This window comes from Pelobates fuscus, chromosome 3, assembly GCF_036172605.1.
Source record: "Pelobates fuscus isolate aPelFus1 chromosome 3, aPelFus1.pri, whole genome shotgun sequence".
NCBI classification, from domain to species: Eukaryota; Metazoa; Chordata; class Amphibia; order Anura; family Pelobatidae; genus Pelobates; species Pelobates fuscus.
In genome coordinates, this window is record NC_086319.1 from 6,466,454 (window position 1) to 6,488,163 (window position 21,710).

Here is a 21,710-nt window from a genome sequence, read left to right on the forward strand (position 1 = left end):
ATTTAACCTTTACAGACCGTCAGTTTACAAAGGGCACATCTCACAACTGATTCCATCAGATCTCAGTACAAACATGTTTGTGAATTTGTATAACAATTAATTTCAGGATTAACGCACCCACCCCCTATCCTGACCTGCTGGACCCCTGCCGAGACAATCGGAGATATTTATCAGAATGCTCGGAAATGTCACCATTACATCATTACATTGTTTTTATTACAGTGCTTGAAAAGTAAACTAAAGAGTGAAAGGTTTCTTCACAGGAAGAACTTTTAATTTCAGAATATTGCCGACCTTATGTACACATACAAATAGTGTAGTTTGGATTAGCCGTATTAGTCCCGTAGACAAGATGCCAAAATCTCATAATATTGCAGTATGCGATGATACCTTTTATATATATATAAATCCCAGAGTATTGCAGTATGCGATGATACCTTTTATATATATATAAATCCCAGAGTATCGCAGAATGCAATGATACCTTTTATATATATAAATCCCAGAGTATTGTAGTATGCAATGATACCTTTATATATATATATAAATCCCAGAGTATTACAGTATGCAATGATACCTTTTATATATATAAATCCCAGAGTATTACAGTATGCAATGATACCTTTTATATATATAAAACCCAGAGTATTGCAGTATGCAATGATACCTTTTATATATATAAATCCCAGAGTATTGCAGTATGCAGTGATACCTTTATATATATAAATCACAGAGTATTGCAGTATGCAGTGATACCTTTATATATATAAATCCCAGAGTATTGCAGTATGCAATGATACCTTTATATATATAAATCCCAGAGTATTGCAGTATGCAGTGATACCTTTTATATATATAAATCCCAGAGTATTGCAGTATGCAGTGATACCATTTATATATATATAAATCCCAGAGTATTGCAGTATGCAATGATACCTTTATATATATAAATCCCAGAGTATTGCAGTATGCAATGATACCTTTATATATATAAATCCCAGAGTATTGCAGTATACAATGATACCTTTATATATATATATAAATCCCAGAGTATTGCAGTATGCAATGATACCTTTTATATATATAAATCCCAGAGTATTGCAGTATGCAGTGATACCTTTATATATATAAATCACAGAGTATTGCAGTATGCAGTGATACCTTTATATATATAAATCCCAGAGTATTGCAGTATGCAATGATACCTTTATATATATATAAATACCAGAGTATTGCAGTATGCAGTGATACCTTTATATATATATAAATCCCAGAGTATTGCAGTATGCAATGATACCTTTATATATATAAATACCAGAGTATTGCAGTATGCAATGATACCTTTTATATATATAAATCCCAGAGTATTGCAGTATGCAATGATACCTTTTATATATATAAATCCCAGAGTATTGCAGCATGCAATGATACCTTTTATATATATAAATCCCAGAGTATCGCAGTATGCAATGATACCTTTTATATATATAAATCACAGAGTATCGCAGTATGCAATGATACCTTTATATATATAAATCCCAGAGTATTGCAGCATGCAATGATACCTTTATATATATAAATCACAGAGTATCGCAGTATGCAATGATACCTTTATATATATAAATCCCAGAGTATTGCAGTATGCAATGATACCTTTATATATATATAAATACCAGAGTATTGCAGTATGCAGTGATACCTTTATATATATATAAATCCCAGAGTATTGCAGTATGCAATGATACCTTTATATATATATAAATCCCAGAGTATTGCAGTATGCAATGATACCTTTTATATATATAAATCCCAGAGTATTGCAGTATGCAATGATACCTTTATATATATAAATCCCAGCGTATTGCAGTATGCAGTGATACCTTTTATATATATAAATCCCAGAGTATTGCAGTATGCAGTGATACCTTTTATATATATAAATCCCAGAGTATTGCAGTATGCAATGATACCTTTTATATATATAAATCCCAGAGTATTGCAGTATGCAATGATACCTTTATATATATAAATCCCAGCGTATTGCAGTATGCAATGATACCTTTTATATATATAAATCCCAGAGTATCGCAGTATGCAATGATACCTTTATATATATAAATCCCAGAGTATTGCAGCATGCAATGATACCTTTATATATATAAATCCCAGAGTATTGCAGTATGCAGTGATACCTTTTATATATATAAATCCCAGAGTATTGCAGTATGCAATGATACCTTTTATATATATATAAATCCCAGAGTATTACAGTATGCAATGATACCTTTTATATATATAAATCCCAGAGTATCGCAGTATGCAGTGATACCTTTATATATATATAAATCCCAGAGTATTGCAGTATGCAATGATACCTTTATATATATATAAATCCCAGAGTATTGCAGTATACAATGATACCTTTATATATATATATAAATCCCAGAGTATTGCAGTATGCAATGATACCTTTTATATATATAAATCCCAGAGTATTGCAGTATGCAGTGATACCTTTATATATATAAATCACAGAGTATTGCAGTATGCAGTGATACCTTTATATATATAAATCCCAGAGTATTGCAGTATGCAATGATACCTTTATATATATATAAATACCAGAGTATTGCAGTATGCAGTGATACCTTTATATATATATAAATCCCAGAGTATTGCAGTATGCAATGATACCTTTATATATATAAATACCAGAGTATTGCAGTATGCAATGATACCTTTTATATATATAAATCCCAGAGTATTGCAGTATGCAATGATACCTTTATATATATAAATACCAGAGTATTGCAGTATGCAATGATACCTTTTATATATATAAATCCCAGAGTATTGCAGCATGCAATGATACCTTTTATATATATAAATCACAGAGTATCGCAGTATGCAATGATACCTTTATATATATAAATCCCAGAGTATTGCAGCATGCAATGATACCTTTATATATATAAATCACAGAGTATCGCAGTATGCAATGATACCTTTTATATATATAAATCCCAGAGTATTGCAGCATGCAATGATACCTTTTATATATATAAATCACAGAGTATCGCAGTATGCAATGATACCTTTATATATATAAATCCCAGAGTATTGCAGCATGCAATGATACCTTTTATATATATAAATCACAGAGTATCGCAGTATGCAATGATACCTTTATATATATAAATCCCAGAGTATTGCAGCATGCAATGATACCTTTATATATATAAATCACAGAGTATCGCAGTATGCAATGATACCTTTATATATATAAATCCCAGAGTATTGCAGTATGCAATGATACCTTTATATATATATAAATACCAGAGTATTGCAGTATGCAGTGATACCTTTATATATATATAAATCCCAGAGTATTGCAGTATGCAATGATACCTTTATATATATATAAATACCAGAGTATTGCAGTATGCAGTGATACCTTTTATATATATAAATCCCAGAGTATTGCAGTATGCAATGATACCTTTTATATATATAAATCCCAGAGTATTGCAGTATGCAATGATACCTTTATATATATAAATCCCAGCGTATTGCAGTATGCAATGATACCTTTTATATATATAAATCCCAGAGTATCGCAGTATGCAATGATACCTTTATATATATAAATCCCAGAGTATTGCAGCATGCAATGATACCTTTATATATATAAATCCCAGAGTATTGCAGTATGCAGTGATACCTTTTATATATATAAATCCCAGAGTATTGCAGTATGCAATGATACCTTTTATATATATATAAATCCCAGAGTATTACAGTATGCAGTGATACCTTTATATATATAAATCCCAGAGTATTGCAGTATGCAGTGATACCTTTATATATATATAAATCCCAGAGTATTGCAGTATGCAATGATACCTTTATATATATAAATCCCAGAGTATTGCAGTATGCAATGATACCATTTATATATATATAAATCCCAGAGTATTGCAGTATGCGATGATACCTTTTATATATATAAATCCCAGAGTATTGCAGTATGCAATGATACCTTTTATATATATAAATCCCAGAGTATTGCAGTATGCAATGATACCTTTATATATATAAGTCCCAGAGTATTGCAGTATGCAATGATACCTTTTATATATATAAATCCCAGAGTGTTGCAGTATGCAATGCTACCTTTATATATATAAATCCCAGAGTATTGCAGTATGCAATGATACCTTTTATATATATATAAATCCCAGAGTATTACAGTATGCAGTGATACCTTTATATATATAAATCCCAGAGTATTGCAGTATGCAGTGATACCTTTATATATATATAAATACCAGAGTATTGCAGTATGCAGTGATACCTTTTATATATATAAATCCCAGAGTATTGCAGTATGCAATGATACCTTTATATATATAAGTCCCAGAGTATTGCAGTATGCAATGATACCTTTATATATATAAATCACAGAGTATTGCAGTATGCAATGCTACCTTTATATATATAAATCCCAGAGTATTGCAGTATGCAATGATACCTTTATATATATAAATCCCAGAGTATTGCAGTATGCAATGCTACCTTTATATATATAAATCCCAGAGTATTGCAGTATGCAATGATACCTTTATATATATAAATCCCAGAGTATTGCAGTATGCAATGCTACCTTTATATATATAAATCCCAGAGTATTGCAGTATGCAATGATACCTTTATATATATAAATCCCAGAGTATTGCAGTATGCAATGATACCTTTATATATATAAATCCCAGAGTATTGCAGCATGCAATGATACCTTTATATATATAAATCCCAGAGTATTACAGTACGCAATGATACCTTTATATATATAAATCCCAGAGTATTGCAGCATGCAATGATACCTTTATATATATAAATCCCAGAGTATTGCAGTATGCAATGATACCTTTTATATATATAAATCCCAGAGTATTGCAGTATGCAGTGATACCATTTATATATATAAATCCCAGAGTATTGCAGTATGCAATGATACCTTTTATATATATAAATCCCAGAGTATTGTAGTATGCAATGATACCTTTTATATATATAAATCCCAGAGTATTGCAGTATGCAATGATACCTTTTATATATATAAATCAGAGAGTATTGCAGTATGCAATGATACCTTTTATATATATAAATCCCAGAGTATTGCAGTATGCAATGATACATTTTATATATATAAATCCCAGAGTATTGCAGTACGCAATGATACCTTTATATATATAAATCCCAGAGTATTGCAGTATGCAATGATACCTTTTATATATATAAATCCCAGAGTATTGCAGTATGCAGTGATACCATTTATATATATATAAATCCCAGAGTATTGTAGTATGCAATGATACCTTTTATATATATAAATCCCAGAGTATTGCAGTATGCAATGATACCTTTATATATATAAATCCCAGAGTATTGCAGTATGCAATGATACCTTTATATATATAAATCCCAGAGTATTGCAGTATGCAATGATACCTTTATATATATATATATAAATCCCAGAGTATTACAGTATGCGATGATACCTTTTATATATATAAATCCCAGAGTATTGCAGTATGCAATGATACCTTTTATATATATAAATCCCAGAGTATTGCAGTATGCAATGATACCTTTTATATATATAAATCACAGAGTATTGCAGTATGCAATGATACCTTTTATATATATATATATAAATCACAGAGTATTGCTGTATGCAATGATACCTTTTATATATATAAATCCCAGTGTATTGCAGTATGCAGTGATACCTTTTATATATATATAAATCCCAGAGTATTGCAGTACGCAGTGATACCTTTTATATATATAAATCCCAGAGAATTGCAGTACGCAGTGATACCTTTTATATATATAAATCCCAGAGTATTGCAGTATGCAGTGATACCTTTATATATATAAATCACAGAGTATTGCAGTATGCAATGATACCTTTTATATATATAAATCCCAGAGTATTGCAGTATGCAATGATACCTTTATATATATAAATCCCAGAGTATTGCAGTATGCAATGATACCTTTATATATATATATAAATCCCAGAGTATTACAGTATGCAATGACACCTTTTATATATATAAATCCCAGAGTATTGCAGTATGCAATGATACCTTTTATATATATATATATATATAAATCCCAGAGTATTGCAGTATGCAGTGATACCTTTTATATATATGAATCCCAGAGTATTGCAGTATGCAATGATACCTTTTATATATATAAATCCCAGAGTATTGCAGTATGCAGTGATACCATTTATATATATAAATCCCAGAGTATTGCAGTATGCAATGATACCTTTATATATATAAATCCCAGAGTATTGCAGTATGCAATGATACCTTTATATATATAAATCCCAGAGTATTGCAGTATGCAATGATACCTTTATATATATATATATATAAATCCCAGAGTATTACAGTATGCGATGATACCTTTTATATATATAAATCCCAGAGTATTGCAGTATGCAATGATACCTTTTATATATATAAATCCCAGAGTATTGCTGTATGCAATGATACCTTTTATATATATAAATCCCAGAGTATTGCAGTATGCAATGATACCTTTTATATATATAAATCCCAGAGTATTGCAGTATGCAATGATACCTTTATATATATAAATCCCAGAGTATTGCAGTATGCAGTGATACCTTTTGTGGCGAAACCAGCTTCGCCACTGTGAACTGGAGAGGCCTGGTTGCTAGCCTCCTGCCCGCTGACTATGGCCCCTGGACATATTGCACTTTCAAAACTATAATTGGGCATGTAATAATTTATATTGCTGCTACTGGCCCTTTAAAATCAGCGATGGACATTTTGGGACTACTGTCCCTTTAAGACTGTGAAGCATATTCTATTGTACTGCCTGTATATTGTATATGTATTCATGTGTTAAGTTTAACCTGGGTGATATGTATGCAGCATTCAACTGATTGTTCGGTAGAATCACTCCATTCATTATATTGAGTGAAACTACCGAACAACCAGACCACCCAGGAATAAGTGTGCCTCCAATTACAGTTTGCAACAATGTTGCAAACAGGTAATTGGCAATCCATGTAATGTATTCTTTGTCCTCTGGGTGGCCGCCATTCGGGAAACAAACACGTGGCGGCGGCCATCTTAAACTACCGAACAGCGGTGTTTTGCCGTCGAGTGTCTGGAACTGAAATCGGACACTTGACTAGGCAAACACCGCTGAGACCTCCATACTCCCAGAAATTCGTATAGAAACTACCGAATGACCCGCCGTTCGGTAGAAAGAAACATACGAACTAGGGGATTCATGCGAATCCCCCTTAGTCTCTATAACCCAAGTAATTCGTCTGTTTCATTCACTTGTTTGTGACCGACCACAGGGCCAAAATGCATGGAACTGTTTTCGGATACTTTACCCATGCGGTCGGTCAAATCTTTGGAACCTCATATCTCCCGAACCATTCATCCGAATGACCTGATTCTTGGATATGTTGTCCCCCTGAATAAGGGCTATCAGGGGATAACTGTTTTGGAGGTGTAGCATATGTATTTGGGGTACATCCAGGAATTGGGGAAAAGGATGTACGGTATAATTATGTTAAGTGCTAATCTAAGGGGAGGAAATGTGTGGGAGGTACATCCATGTGATTGGTTAAATTCATCCTCCCCCTGGGAGTGTCCTGTATGTACTTGTTTGTAATAAAAGCCAGACTGGGTGTCCCAGTCCTGAGTCTTGCTTAACCCTCAAAGCGATGTGTCGTCTCGTTCTTTGGGGGAATGGGATTGTTTGCTGACTGCCAGGAGTGTAAGCCGATGTCTGCTTTTCTTGTTCAGCTGTTCCAGTGTTCGTGTGGTTCCAGTCGGGAGAATGGTGTTTGCAGTAGCTGCCTGTGCATCTGGAAAGGGGGATATCGCCTAAACTGGGTTTTATCCTCTTGTAAGTGAAACGGTCCGTTACACCTTTTATATATATAAATCCCAGAGTATTGCAGTATGCAATGATACCTTTTATATATATATAAATCCCAGAGTATTGCAGTATGCAGTGATACCTTTTATATATATAAATCCCAGAGTATTGCAGTATGCAATGATACCTTTTATATATATAAATCCCAGAGTATTGCAGTATGCAGTGATACCTTTTATATATATAAATCCCAGAGTATTGCAGTATGCAATGATACCTTTATATATATAAATCCCAGAGTATTGCAGTATGCAGTGATACATTTTATATATATATATAAATCCCAGAGTATTGCAGTATGCAATGATACCTTTATATATATAAATCCCAGAGAATTGCAGTATGCAATGATACCTTTATATATATAAATCCCAGAGTATTGCAGTATGCAATGATACCGTTATATATATAAATCCCAGAGAATTGCAGTATGCAATGATACCTTTATATATATAAATCCCAGAGTATTGCAGTATGCAGTGATACCTTTTATATATATAAATCCCAGAGTATTGCAGTATGCAGTGATACCTTTTATATATATAAATCCCAGAGTATTGCAGTATGCAGTGATACCCTTTTTATATATATATATATATATATATATATATATATATAAATCCCAGAGTATTGCAGTATGCAATGATACCTTTATATATATAAATCCCAGAGAATTGCAGTATGCAATGATACCTTTATATATATAAATCCCAGAGTATTGCAGTATGCAGTGATACCTTTATATATATAAATCCCCGAGTATTGCAGTATGCAATGATACCTTTTATATATATAAATCCCAGAGTATTGCAGTATGCAATGATACCTTTTATATATATAAATCCCAGAGTATTACAGTATGCAGTGATACCTTTATATATATATACATTAAGGTATCATTGCATACAGCAATACTCTGGGATTTATATATTTATATATATAAAAGGTATCATTGCATACCGCAATACTCTGGGATTTATATATATAAAAGGTATCATTGCATACTGTAATACTCTGGGATTTATATATATATAGAATATAGAGTATATATACTAATAATACATCTAACAATGCTTTCAGCTAGTGTTTATATATATCCCTTTAATAGCAGGCTTGGTGGAAATTTGTATTAAATAATGTTTTAGACGGTCACCAATCCAGGAAGCCGTTGCTCAGTCCAGTAAGTGTTGATTGTATCGTTATTTTATGCTTTACCTGGTCTAACTTGTTATAAAAGTCCACGTTGGCTGCGCACAGGTATCTCCCCAGCAGAGTGGCATGGGTTGTGAAGATGGTGGCCACAGGTAGATTTCGATAACGAGTGAGAACTAAGCCCGGCCCTGTCTGCCATTCATGGAAGTGCGCAATAAGGTTCAGTTTGTCCTCTATGTGATCTGAAACCTGAAATAAAGCATTAATATCCAGCCATTTATCCAGGTCAAGAAAATACCGTACTCCAGAAAAATCTCAAAAATATTCAGTGCAAAAAATGACACACCAGTAATGAGTGTGTCGCCTAAGGATTGAGCGTATTCCTTTATTTTCACTATAAACCCAGCATCACTATGTACCCATAACTATACACACATCCCTATATCCCCATCATCACTATATACCCATCACTATATCCCCATCATCACTATATCCCCATAATCACATATACCCATCACTATATCCCCATCATCCCTATATCCCCATCATCACTATATACCCATCACTATATCCCCATAATCACTATAAACCCATCATCACTATGTACCCATAACTATACACACATCACTATATACCCCTCATTACACACTATATACCCCTCATTACACACTATATACCCATCATCACTATAAACCCATCATCCCTATATCCCCATCATCACTATATACCCATCACTATATCCCCATCATCTCTATATACCCATAATCACATATACCCATCACTATATCCCCATCATCACTATATCCCCATCACTATATCCCCATCATCTCTATATACCCATAATCACTATAAACCCATCATCACTATGTACCCATAACTATACACACATCACTATATACCCCTCATTACACACTATATACCCCTCATTACACACTATATACCCATAATCACTATAAACCCATCATCCCTATATCCCCATCATCACTATATACCCATCACTATATCCCCATCATCTCTATATACCCATAATCACATATACCCATCACTATATCCCCATCATCACTATATCCCCATCATCACTATATCCTCATCACTATATCCCCATCATCTCTATATACCCATAATCACTATAAACCCATCATCACTATGTACCCATAACTATACACACATCACTATATACCCCTCATTACACACTATATACCCCTCATTACACACTATATACCCATCATCACTATAAACCCATCATCACTATATCCCCATCATCACTATATCCCCATCATCACTATATCCCCATCATCACTATATCCCCATCATCACTATAAACCCATCATCACTATATCCCCATCATCACTATATCCCCATCACTATATCCCCATCATCACTATAAACCCATCATCACTATATACCCATCACTATATCCCCATCATCACTATATCCCCATCATCACTATATCCCCATCACTATATCCCCATCACTATATCCCCATCATCACTATATCCCCATCATCACTATATACCCATCATCACTATATCCCCATCATCACTATAAACCCATCATCACTATAAACCCATCATCACTATAAACCCATCATCACTATAAACCCATCATCACTATGTACCCATAACTATACACACATCAATATATACCACTCATTACACACTATATCCCCATCATCACTATATCCCCATCATCACTATAAACCCATCATCCCTATATCCCCATCATCACTATATACCCATCATCACTATATACCCATCATCACTATATCCACATCATCACTATAAACCCATCATCACTATGTACCCATAACTATACACACATCACTATATACCCATCATCACTATATCCCCATCATCACTGTAAACCCATCATCACTATGTACCCATAACTATACACACATCACTATATCCTCTGGAATATGTTATGGAAAACCCCTTGTATGAGGACTTGCATATAAGGCCAGTTGTGGCTGCCAATAAATCAGTTCCACTTCACCCTCAACACAAAACCTTGTCTTGTGCTTGTAGGGAACAGCTATAACAGCTAAATCACTAGCTCTTGTAAGAGCTATCCTGCTATACTCTCTGGAGTAGGAGAGGTCTACCCACTGGAAGCTGGATCCTTGTCTTGGATCCAGGGTGTGTGGAGGACAACGAGACCCCCAACCAAGCTGCGGCGGTTAAGGGTCTACAGTCCTGATGGTGTCCAGTACAGTGCTTATGGTACTCAAGGCTTACTAGGAAGCAGTGATTGGCGGAGGCACCCAGTTGTGGTACCAGACACATCAACTGTAGTTGGGGGGTACATAGTGTAAATGGGGGGCTTTGCAGGCTGTAGTTAGGGGTTACATATTGTAGATGGAGGTTTTGCACAATGTAGATGGGGTTACATACTGTAGTTGGGGGTTACATATGATAAATAGTGCGCTTTGTAGGCTGTATTGGGGGTTACATATTGTAGATGGGGGGCTTTGCAGGCTGTAGTTAGGGGTTACATATTGTAGATGGAGGTTTTGCACAATGTAGATGGGGTTACATACTGTAGTTGGGGGTTACATATAATAAATAGGGCGCTTTGTAGGCTGTATTGGGGGTTACATATTGTAGATGGGGGGCTTTGCAGGCTGTAGTTGGGGGTTACACGTTGTAGATGTGGAGTTTTGTAGGCTGTAGTTGGGAGTTACATATTGTAGATGGGGGGCTTTGCCCACTGTAGATGGGGGTTACATACTGTAGATAGGGGGCTTTGCAGGCTGTAGTTGGGGGGGCTTTGCAGGCTGTAGATGGGGGTTACATATTGTAGATGAGGGCTTTGCCCACTGTAGATGAGGGTTACATGCTGTAGATGGGGGGCTTTGCAGGCTGTAGTTGGGGTTTACATATTGTAGATGGGGGGGGGGGGTTTGCAGGCTGTAGTTGGGGGTTACATATTGTAGATGGGGGCTTTTCACACTGTAGTTGGGGGTTACAAATTGTAGATGGGGAGGCTTTGCAAGCTGTTGTTGGGGGTTACATATTGTAGATGGGGGGGCTTTGCAGGCTGTAGTTGGGGGTTACATATTGTAGATGGGGGCTTTGCAGGCTGTAGTTGGGGGGTTACATATTGTAGATGGAGGGCTTTGCAGGCTGTAGTTGGGGGTTATATATTGTAGATGGGGGGCTTTGCAGGCTGTAGATGGGGGGCTTTGCTGGTTGTAGTTAGGGGGTTACATATTGTAGATGGGAGGCTTTGCTTTGCAGGCTGTTGTTGGGGTTACATATTGTAGATGGGGGGCTTTGCAGGCTGTAGTTGGGGGTTACATATTGTAGATGGGAGGCTTTGCAGGCTGTTGTTGGGGGTTACATATTGTAGATCGGGGGTTTGCAGGCTGTTGTTGGGGGTTACATATTGTAGATGGGGAGGCTTTGCAGGCTGTTGTTGGGGGTTACATATTGTAGATGGGAGGCTTTGCAGGCTGTTGTTGGGGGTTACATATTGTAGATGGGAGGCTTTGCAGGCTGTAGATGGGGGTTACATATTGTAGATGGGGAGGCTTTGCAGGCTGTAGATGGGGGTTACATATTGTAGATGGGGAGGCTTTGCAGGCTGTTGTTGGGGGTTACATATTGTAGATGGGAGGCTTTGCAGGCTGTTGTTGGGGGTTACATATTGTAGATGGGAGGCTTTGCAGGCTGTAGATGGGGGTTACATATTGTAGATGGGGAGGCTTTGCAGGCTGTAGATGGGGGTTACATATTGTAGATGGGGAGGCTTTGCAGGCTGTTGTTGGGGGTTACATATTGTAGATGGGGAGGCTTTGCAGGCTGTTGTTGGGGGTTACTTATTGTAGATGGGAGGCTTTGCAGGCTGTAGATGGGGGTTACATATTGTAGATGGGGGGGCTTTGCAGGCTGTTGTTGGGGGTTACATATTGTAGATGGGGGGTTTTGCAGGCTGTAGATGGGGGTTACATATTGTAGATGGGGGGCTTTGCAGGCTGTAGTTGGGGGTTACATATTGTAGATGGGAAGGCTTTGCAGGCTGTAGTTGGGGGTTACATATTGTAGATGGGGAGGCTTTGCAGGCTGTTGTTGGGGGTTACATATTGTAGATGGGGGGTTTTGCAGGCTGTAGATGGGGGTTACATATTGTAGATGGGAGGCTTTGCAGGCTGTAGTTGGGGGTTACATATTGTAGATGGGGGTTTTGCAGGCTGTAGATGGGGGTTACATATTGTAGATGGGGGCTTTGCAGGCTGTAGTTGGGGGTTACATATTGTAGATGGAGGGGCTTTGCAGGCTGTAGTTGGGGGTTACATATTGTAGATGGGAGGCTTTGCAGGCTGTAGATGGGGGTTACATATTGTAGATGGGGGGGCTTTGCAGGCTGTTGTTGGGGGTTACATATTGTAGATGGGGGGGCTTTGCAGGCTGTTGTTGGGGATTACATATTGTAGATGGAGGCTTTGCAGGCTGTTGTTGGGCGTTACATATTGTAGATGGGGGGGCTTTGCAGGCTGTTGTTGGGGGTTACATATTGTAGATGGAGGCTTTGCAGGCTGTTGTTGGGGGTTACATATTGTAGATGGGGGGGCTTTGCAGGCTGTAGATGGGGGTTACATATTGTAGATGGGGGGGCTTTGCAGGCTGTAGATGGGGGTTACATATTGTAGATGGAAGCTTTGCAGGCTGTTGTTGGGGGTTACATATTGTAGATGGGGGCTTTGCAGGCTGTAGTTGGGGGTTACATATTGTAGATGGGGGGGCTTTGCAGGCTGTAGTTGGGGGTTACATATTGTAGATGGGAGGCTTTGCAGGCTGTAGTTGGGGGTTACATATTGTAGATGGGGGGCTTTGCAGGCTGTAGTTGGGGGTTACATATTGCAGATGGGGGGCTTTGCAGGCTGTAGTTGGGGGTTACATATTGTAGATGGGGGGGCTTTGCAGGCTGTAGTTGGGGGTTACATATTGTAGATGGGAGGCTTTGCAGGCTGTAGTTGGGGGTTACATATTGTAGATGGGGGGCTTTGCAGGCTGTAGTTGGGGGTTACATATTGTAGATGGGGGGCTTTGCAGGCTGTAGATGGGGGTTACATATTGTAGATGGGAGGCTTTGCAGGCTGTAGATGGGGGTTACATATTGTAGATGGGGGGCTTTGCAGGCTGTTGTTGGGGGTTACATATTGTAGATGGAGGCTTTGCAGGCTGTTGTTGGGGGTTACATATTGTAGATGGAGGCTTTGCAGGCTGTTGTTGGGGGTTACATATTGTAGATGGGGAGGCTTTGCAGGCTGTTGTTGGGGGTTATATATTGTAGATGGGGGGCTTTGCAGGCTGTTGTTGGGCGTTACATATTGTAGATGGGGGGGCTTTGCAGGCTGTTGTTGGGGGTTACATATTGTAGATGGAGGCTTTGCAGGCTGTTGTTGGGGGTTACATATTGTAGATGGGGAGGCTTTGCAGGCTGTTGTTGGGGGTTACATATTGTAGATGGGGGGGCTTTGCAGGCTGTTGTTGGGGATTACATATTGTAGATGGAGGCTTTGCAGGCATTTGTTGGGCGTTACATATTGTAGATGGGGGGCTTTGCAGGCTGTAGTTGGGGGTTACATATTGTAGATGGGGGGGCTTTGCAGGCTGTAGTTGGTTGTTACATATTGTAGATGGGGGCTTTGCAGGCTGTTGTTGGGGGTTACATATTGTAGATGGAGGCTTTGCAGGCTGTTGTTGGGGGTTACATATTGTAGATGGGGGGCTTTGCAGGCTGTAGTTGGGGGTTACATATTGTAGATGGGGGGCTTTGCAGGCTGTAGTTGGTTGTTACATATTGTAGATGGGGGCTTTGCAGGCTGTAGATGGGGGTTACATATTGTAGATGGGGGGGCTTTGCAGGCTGTAGTTGAGGGTTACATATTGTAGATGGGGGGGCTTTGCAGGCTGTAGTTGGGGGTTACATATTGTAGATGGGGGGGCTTTGCAGGCTGTAGATGGGGGTTACATATTGTAGATGGGGGGGCTTTGCAGGCTGTAGATGGGGGTTACATATTGTAGATGGGGGGGCTTTGCAGGCTGTAGTTGGGGGTTACATATTGTAGATGGGGGGGCTTTGCAGGCTGTAGTTGGTTGTTACATATTGTAGATGGGGGCTTTGCAGGCTGTAGATGGGGGTTACATATTGTAGATGGGGGGGCTTTGCAGGCTGTAGTTGAGGGTTACATATTGTAGATGGGAAGGCTTTGCAGGCTGTTGATGGGGGTTACATATTGTAGATGGGAGGCTTTGCTGGCTGTTGTTGGGGGTTACATATTGTAGATGGGAGGCTTTGCAGGCTGTAGATGGGGGTTACATATTGTAGATGGGGGGCTTTGCAGGCTGTAGATGGGGGTTACATATTGTAGATGGGGGGCTTTGCAGGCTGTAGTTGGGGGTTACATATTGTAGATGGGGGGCTTTGCAGGCTGTAGATGGGGGTTACATATTGTAGATGGGGGCTTTGCAGGCTGTAGATGGGGGTTAGATATTGTAGATGGGAAGGCTTTGCAGGCTGTTGATGGGGGTTACATATTGTAGATGTGAGACTTTGCTGGCTGTTGTTGGGGGTTACATATTGTAGATGGGGGGGCTTTGCAGGCTGTTGTTGGGGTTACATATTGTAGATGGAGGCTTTGCAGGCTGTTGTTGGGGGTTACATATTGTAGATGGGGGGCTTTGCAGGCTGTAGTTGGGGGTTACATATTGTAGATGGGGGGGCTTTGCAGGCTGTAGTTGGTTGTTACATATTGTAGATGGGGGCTTTGCAGGCTGTAGATGGGGGTTACATATTGTAGATGGGGGGGCTTTGCAGGCTGTAGTTGGTTGTTACATATTGTAGATGGGGGCTTTGCAGGCTGTAGATGGGGGTTACATATTGTAGATGGGAGGCTTTGCTGGCTGTTGTTGGGGGTTACATATTGTAGATGGGAGGCTTTGCAGGCTGTAGATGGGGGTTACATATTGTAGATGGGGGGCTTTGCAGGCTGTAGATGGGGGTTACATATTGTAGATGGGGGGCTTTGCAGGCTGTAGTTGGGGGTTACATATTGTAGATGGGGGGCTTTGCAGGCTGTAGATGGGGGTTACATATTGTAGATGGGGGCTTTGCAGGCTGTAGATGGGGGTTACATATTGTAGATGGGAAGGCTTTGCAGGCTGTTGATGGGGGTTACATATTGTAGATGGGAGGCTTTGCTGGCTGTTGTTGGGGGTTACATATTGTAGATGGGAGGCTTTGCAGGCTGTAGATGGGGGTTACATATTGTAGATGGGGGGCTTTGCAGGCTGTAGATGGGGGTTACATATTGTAGATGGGGGGCTTTGCAGGCTGTAGTTGGGGGTTACATATTGTAGATGGGGGGCTTTGCAGGCTGTAGATGGGGGTTACATATTGTAGATGGAGGCTTTGCAGGCTGTAGATGGGGGTTACATATTGTAGATGAGGGCTTTGCTGGCTGTAGATGGGGGTTACATATTGTAGATGGGGGGCTTTGCTGGCTGTAGATGGGGGTTACATATTGTAGATGGGGGGCTTTGCAGGCTGTAGATGGGGGTTACATATTGTAGATGGGGGCTTTGCAGGCTGTAGATGGGGGTTACATATTGTAGATGGGAGGCTTTGCAGGCTGTAGATGGGGGTTACATATTGTAGATGGGGGGCTTTGCAGGCTGTAGTTGGGGGTTATATATTGTAGATGGGGGGCTTTGCAGGCTGTAGTTGGGGGTTACATATTGTAGATGGGGAGGCTTTGCAGGCTGTAGATGGGGGTTATATATTGTAGATGGGGGTTATATATTGTAGATGGGGGGCTTTGCAGGCTGTAGATGGGGGTTACATATTGTAGATGGGGGCTTTGCAGGCTGTAGATGGGGGTTACATATTGTAGATGGGGGTTACATATTGTAGATGGGGGTTACATATTGCAGTTGGGGGTTACATATTGTAGATGGGGGGCTTTGCAGGCTGTAGATGGGGGTTACATATTGTAGATGGGGGGCTTTGCTTTACAGGCTGTAGATGGGCGTCTCTGCTTTAGAATAAGTCTCAGGGTTCCGATTGCCACAAAGTGACAGTTTCTATATAATTATTGTATATTAAGGTAATTTGCGGGAAAGGGGGTGACGCTTAGATGGAAAATTAAAATTGCTTTTGTTGGCTGTGTTGTCACAGAAGCCGTTAATGACAATTCAATGTCATCGGTAATACTTGAAATAAAACAGTCGTTTGCACTTAATCTTTTAATCTAATCCTTTAAATCTTAGTGAAAAAGTAACAGAACCTATTAATTGGATTTATGGTAAGACGAGCTTTTATTCAAATAAAGAAAATATTCTATGGACCTATAATAACCAGCGTGTTCCCGGTTTTAATATTATTTTTATATTTAATTAGTTTGCAGAAAAAAATCGAAAATCACTAGATACAAAAATAATGACTGCCCCAAAATAAAAATCGCTTTTCAATTTAGTCACAAATTACAAAACTTCACACCAATAATCCAGATTAGTTTGTAATCTAATATATACTCCTATACTAGGCTACTGCCACTGGAAGGCTATTCCAGGTATCTACTACCCTTTCTATATCACTGTTACTGCTCCCACTGGAAGGCTATTCCAGGTACCTACTACCCTTTCTATATCACTGTTACTGCTCCCACTGGAAGGCTATTCCAGGTATCTACTACCCTTTCTATATCACTTTTACTGCTCCCATTGGAAGGCTATTTCAGGTATCTACTACCCTTTCTATATTGCTGTTACTGCTCCCACTGGAAGGCTATTCAAGGTATCTACTACCCTTTCTATATCACTGTTACTGCTCCCACTGGAAGGCTATTCCAGGTATCTACTACCCTTTCTATATCACTGTTACTACTCCCACTGGAAGGCTATTCAAGGTATCTACTACCCTTTCTATATCACTGTTACTACTCCCACTGGAAGGCTATTCAAGGTATCTACTACCCTTTCTATATCACTGTTACTGCTCCCACTGGAAGGCTATTCCAGGTATCTACTACCCTTTCTATATCAGTGTTACTGCTCCCACTGGAAGGCTATTCCAGGTATCTACTACCCTTTCTATATCACAGTTACTGCTCCCACTGGGAGGCTATTCCATGTATCTACTACCCTTTCTATATCACTGTTACTGCTCCCACTGGGAGGCTATTCCATGTATCTACTACCCTTTCTATATCACTGTTACTGCTCCCACAGGAAGGCTATTCCAGGTATCTACTACCTTTTTTATATCACTGTTACTGCTCCCACTGGAAGGCTATTCCAGGTATCTACTACCCTTTCCATGGACTGTAGTGAATAAACAGATCTGTGATGGAATTCTTGGCAATCACATTTTGTTCTATTATTCCCGATAAAGCAAGATGTTCTGTGTTATAATATTCATGGTATACAGTTAAATGCCATCCAAGCATGTTTCCTGGACAAACGGCAGCGATGTCGGGCCGAGCAATCCTGACGGCAATGAGTTGGAGAGAGAATATGGCGATGTCGGAGTTCTGGCAGTTATTATACTTTATTATCAAAATGCCATTTAGTTCAAACAGTTTATGGTGTGTATCGGATATTCATTGCAGTGTATTTAAAAAAAGTAGAAAATGTGTGCTCCCGCCAGATATCACTGTCACCAAATCTCTATTTGTGAAATTTACCTCTTTTAAGAACCAAGCGGTGAGAGACCCAAATATAAGAGCATCGTTGGCCTCTCGGTCATGGAATGGGATCCCCACACTGCACGCTTCCCAAAATTCTCCCTTCCACCGATCCAGATTCCAGGCCGCAGACCCAATGTCAAACAGAATGACGAATGGACTTCCTTCAATGAGCCATCGACCGAAATATACCTACAAGGGCGGGTAAAGCAGTGTAACAGATGTTTCTTTATTCCACAGAAACTTCCCTTTGAACCCTAAACACCCCATAATCACACCCTCAGCCATCCAAAACTTAACCCCTCGTAACGCTAACAATCACAACTTAACACTAACCTTCACAGAGACTCCAACAATCACTAAACGAAATACGCTCTGCATGAGGACCTCCAGCATCAGTGAAATCCCCATAGGAAAGCATTGAGCCAGTAATCTCCTATGGGGAGGATTTAATGCACTCAAAGCACTCCCTTCGGTTTCACATTTTGTTCCCTCCATTGGATAAAGTCCAAAGTAACGGAGCACCAATAAATCACCGAGACATCAGCAATAGAATTGCGTGAATAAACTAAGAGGGACTGTGAGAAGGGGTGACCAGAGGGCACAACTTTGCATTCCTAACACAATAGAATATAAATAATAATATAAACCCACCAGTATAACTGTAACCTAAACTACACAGTGCATCTAACGTGTGTGGGAGCCTGGAGTGTCCCTTTAATAATATAAACCCACCCAGTATAACTGTAACCTAAACTACACAGTGCATCTAACGTGTGTGGGAGCCTGGAGTGTCCCTTTAATAATATAAACCCACCCAGTATAACTAACTGTAATCTGACCTACACAGTGCATCTAACGTGTGTGGGAGCCTGGAGTGTCCCTTTAATAATATAAACCCACTCAGTATAACTGTAACCTAACCTACACAGTGCATCTAACGTGTGTGGGAGCCTGGAGTGTCCCTTTAATAATATAAACCCACCCAGTAAAACTAACTGTAACCTAACCTACACAGTGCATCTAACATGTGTGGGAGCCTGGAGTGTCCCTTTAATAATATAAACCCACCCAGTATAACTAACTGTAACCTAACCTACACAGTGCATCTAACGTGTGTGGGAGCCTGGAGTGTCCCTTTAATAATATAAACCCACCCAGTATAACTGTAACCTAACCTACACAGTGCACCTAACGTGTGTGGGAGCCTGGAGTGTCCCTTTAATAATATAAACCCACTCAGTATAACTAACTGTAACCTAACCTACATAGTGCATCTAACGTGTGTGGGAGCCTGGAGTGTCCCTTTAATAATATAAACCCACCAGTATAACTGTAACCTAACCTACACAGTGCATCTAACGTGTGTGGGAGCCTGGAGTGTCCCTTTAATAATATAAACCCACCCAGTATAACTAACTGTAACCTAACCTACACAGTGCACCTAACGTGTGTGGGAGCCTGGAGTGTCCCTTTAATAATATAAACCCACTGTAGCGGTACTTACCCTCTCCAGGGGCCGGCCGGGGTCCTCTCTTCTCGCCGCGCGCGGTCCTGCTCCTGCACGAGCCGCGCGCGGCTCAGCCAACGATAAGATCTGTCAGGCGGGCAGTGACCGCGAGAAGCGGTCACGTGTCCCGCCCGACACTAAGAGCGCGCCGCGCGTCTCGGGCGCGCTCTTAAAGGGACAGTGGGAGACTAAATTAGAATCAGTCTCCCATTGGCCCCTGTCATACCACGTTCCCCATACACTCACGTTTTGGGGGCGTGGATATGACAAGGGCCAATCAAAGTGAACTTTAGGGTATTTGTACTCACCTGTTTCCCTTGCTCCTTGCCCTATCGTGGTTTCTGTCCAGTTCCCTTTAGTGCTTGTATCGTTCAGTTGGTTTTTTGGTGCTCGACCTTGGCTTTGTTCCTGACTCCGCTCTCTCCTTATCCTTGCTTGCTTATCCGCTGTTTTGTCCTCTGTGTACCAGTCCTCGGCTTGTTCTACGTTACGCTGTCTCTCTGTTCCCTTGACCTCGGCTTGTTCTAGACTCTGTCTTTCTTACTCGTCCTAGTCCGGCCATTCTAAGGTCCGGTAAGACGAACCCTGGTTTCTTGTCTATTGACTATTGAACTATTCCTGCGTGTTGGGGTATATTACCGTGACATTACGATAGGGCCATGGACCCCGCAGGTTTAGGACAACAGATGGCCACTCATGATATCGCAGAACAGATGGCCACTCATAGATTCGCAGAACAGGATCACCGTATGGATCAAATGGCTCAAGCCATCCAGACACTGTTATCCAGATCAGCTCCGGTACCTGTACCTGCGCCTCCTGTAAACCCTATACCAGACACAGCTAATATGCCTAATGCTTCAGCACATCTAACCCCGCCACCTAGGTATGGAGGGGACGCTAAGACATGTAGGGGATTCCTTAATCAAGTGGAGTTCCACTTTGAAATGTACCCACGTTCATTTCCCACTGATAGATCTAAGGTGGGTTTTCTTATGCACCAGCTTACGGATAAGGCACTAGAATGGGCAAATCCTATTTGGGAGGCTAATGGGCCTATGGTACACGACTTCACTAGCTTCCTCACAGCGTTTCGTAGAACATTTGACACGACTAAAAGGTCAAAAAATGCCGCCAGGGCATTAATGAGAATAAAGCAAGGATCTAAATCTGTAGCCGATTATGCTATTCAGTTCCGTACCCTTGCCTCACAGGTAGATTGGACTAATAATGGGCTTACTACTGCGTTTATGGAGGGTCTGTCTGAAACTATGTTGGATGAGGTAGCAGCTAAGGACCTCCCTGTACCCCTGGAGGACCTGATTGACTATCTTATCGATATAGATAACAGGA

General features: G+C 39.9%; 1 protein-coding gene across 1 annotated transcript in view; it reads right to left on the reverse strand.

Moving 5' to 3' along the window:
- The window catches only part of GYS2 (glycogen synthase 2), a 128,691-nt gene that overhangs the window by 84,652 nt on the left and 22,329 nt on the right, over positions 1-21,710 (reverse strand). The window contains exons 3-4 of the mRNA XM_063446648.1: positions 18,848-19,039; positions 9,223-9,408 (exon numbers count right to left, since the gene is read on the reverse strand). Coding sequence (XP_063302718.1) covers positions 9,223-9,408; positions 18,848-19,039 — 378 coding nt within the window. The remainder of the gene's footprint in view (positions 1-9,222; positions 9,409-18,847; positions 19,040-21,710) is intronic.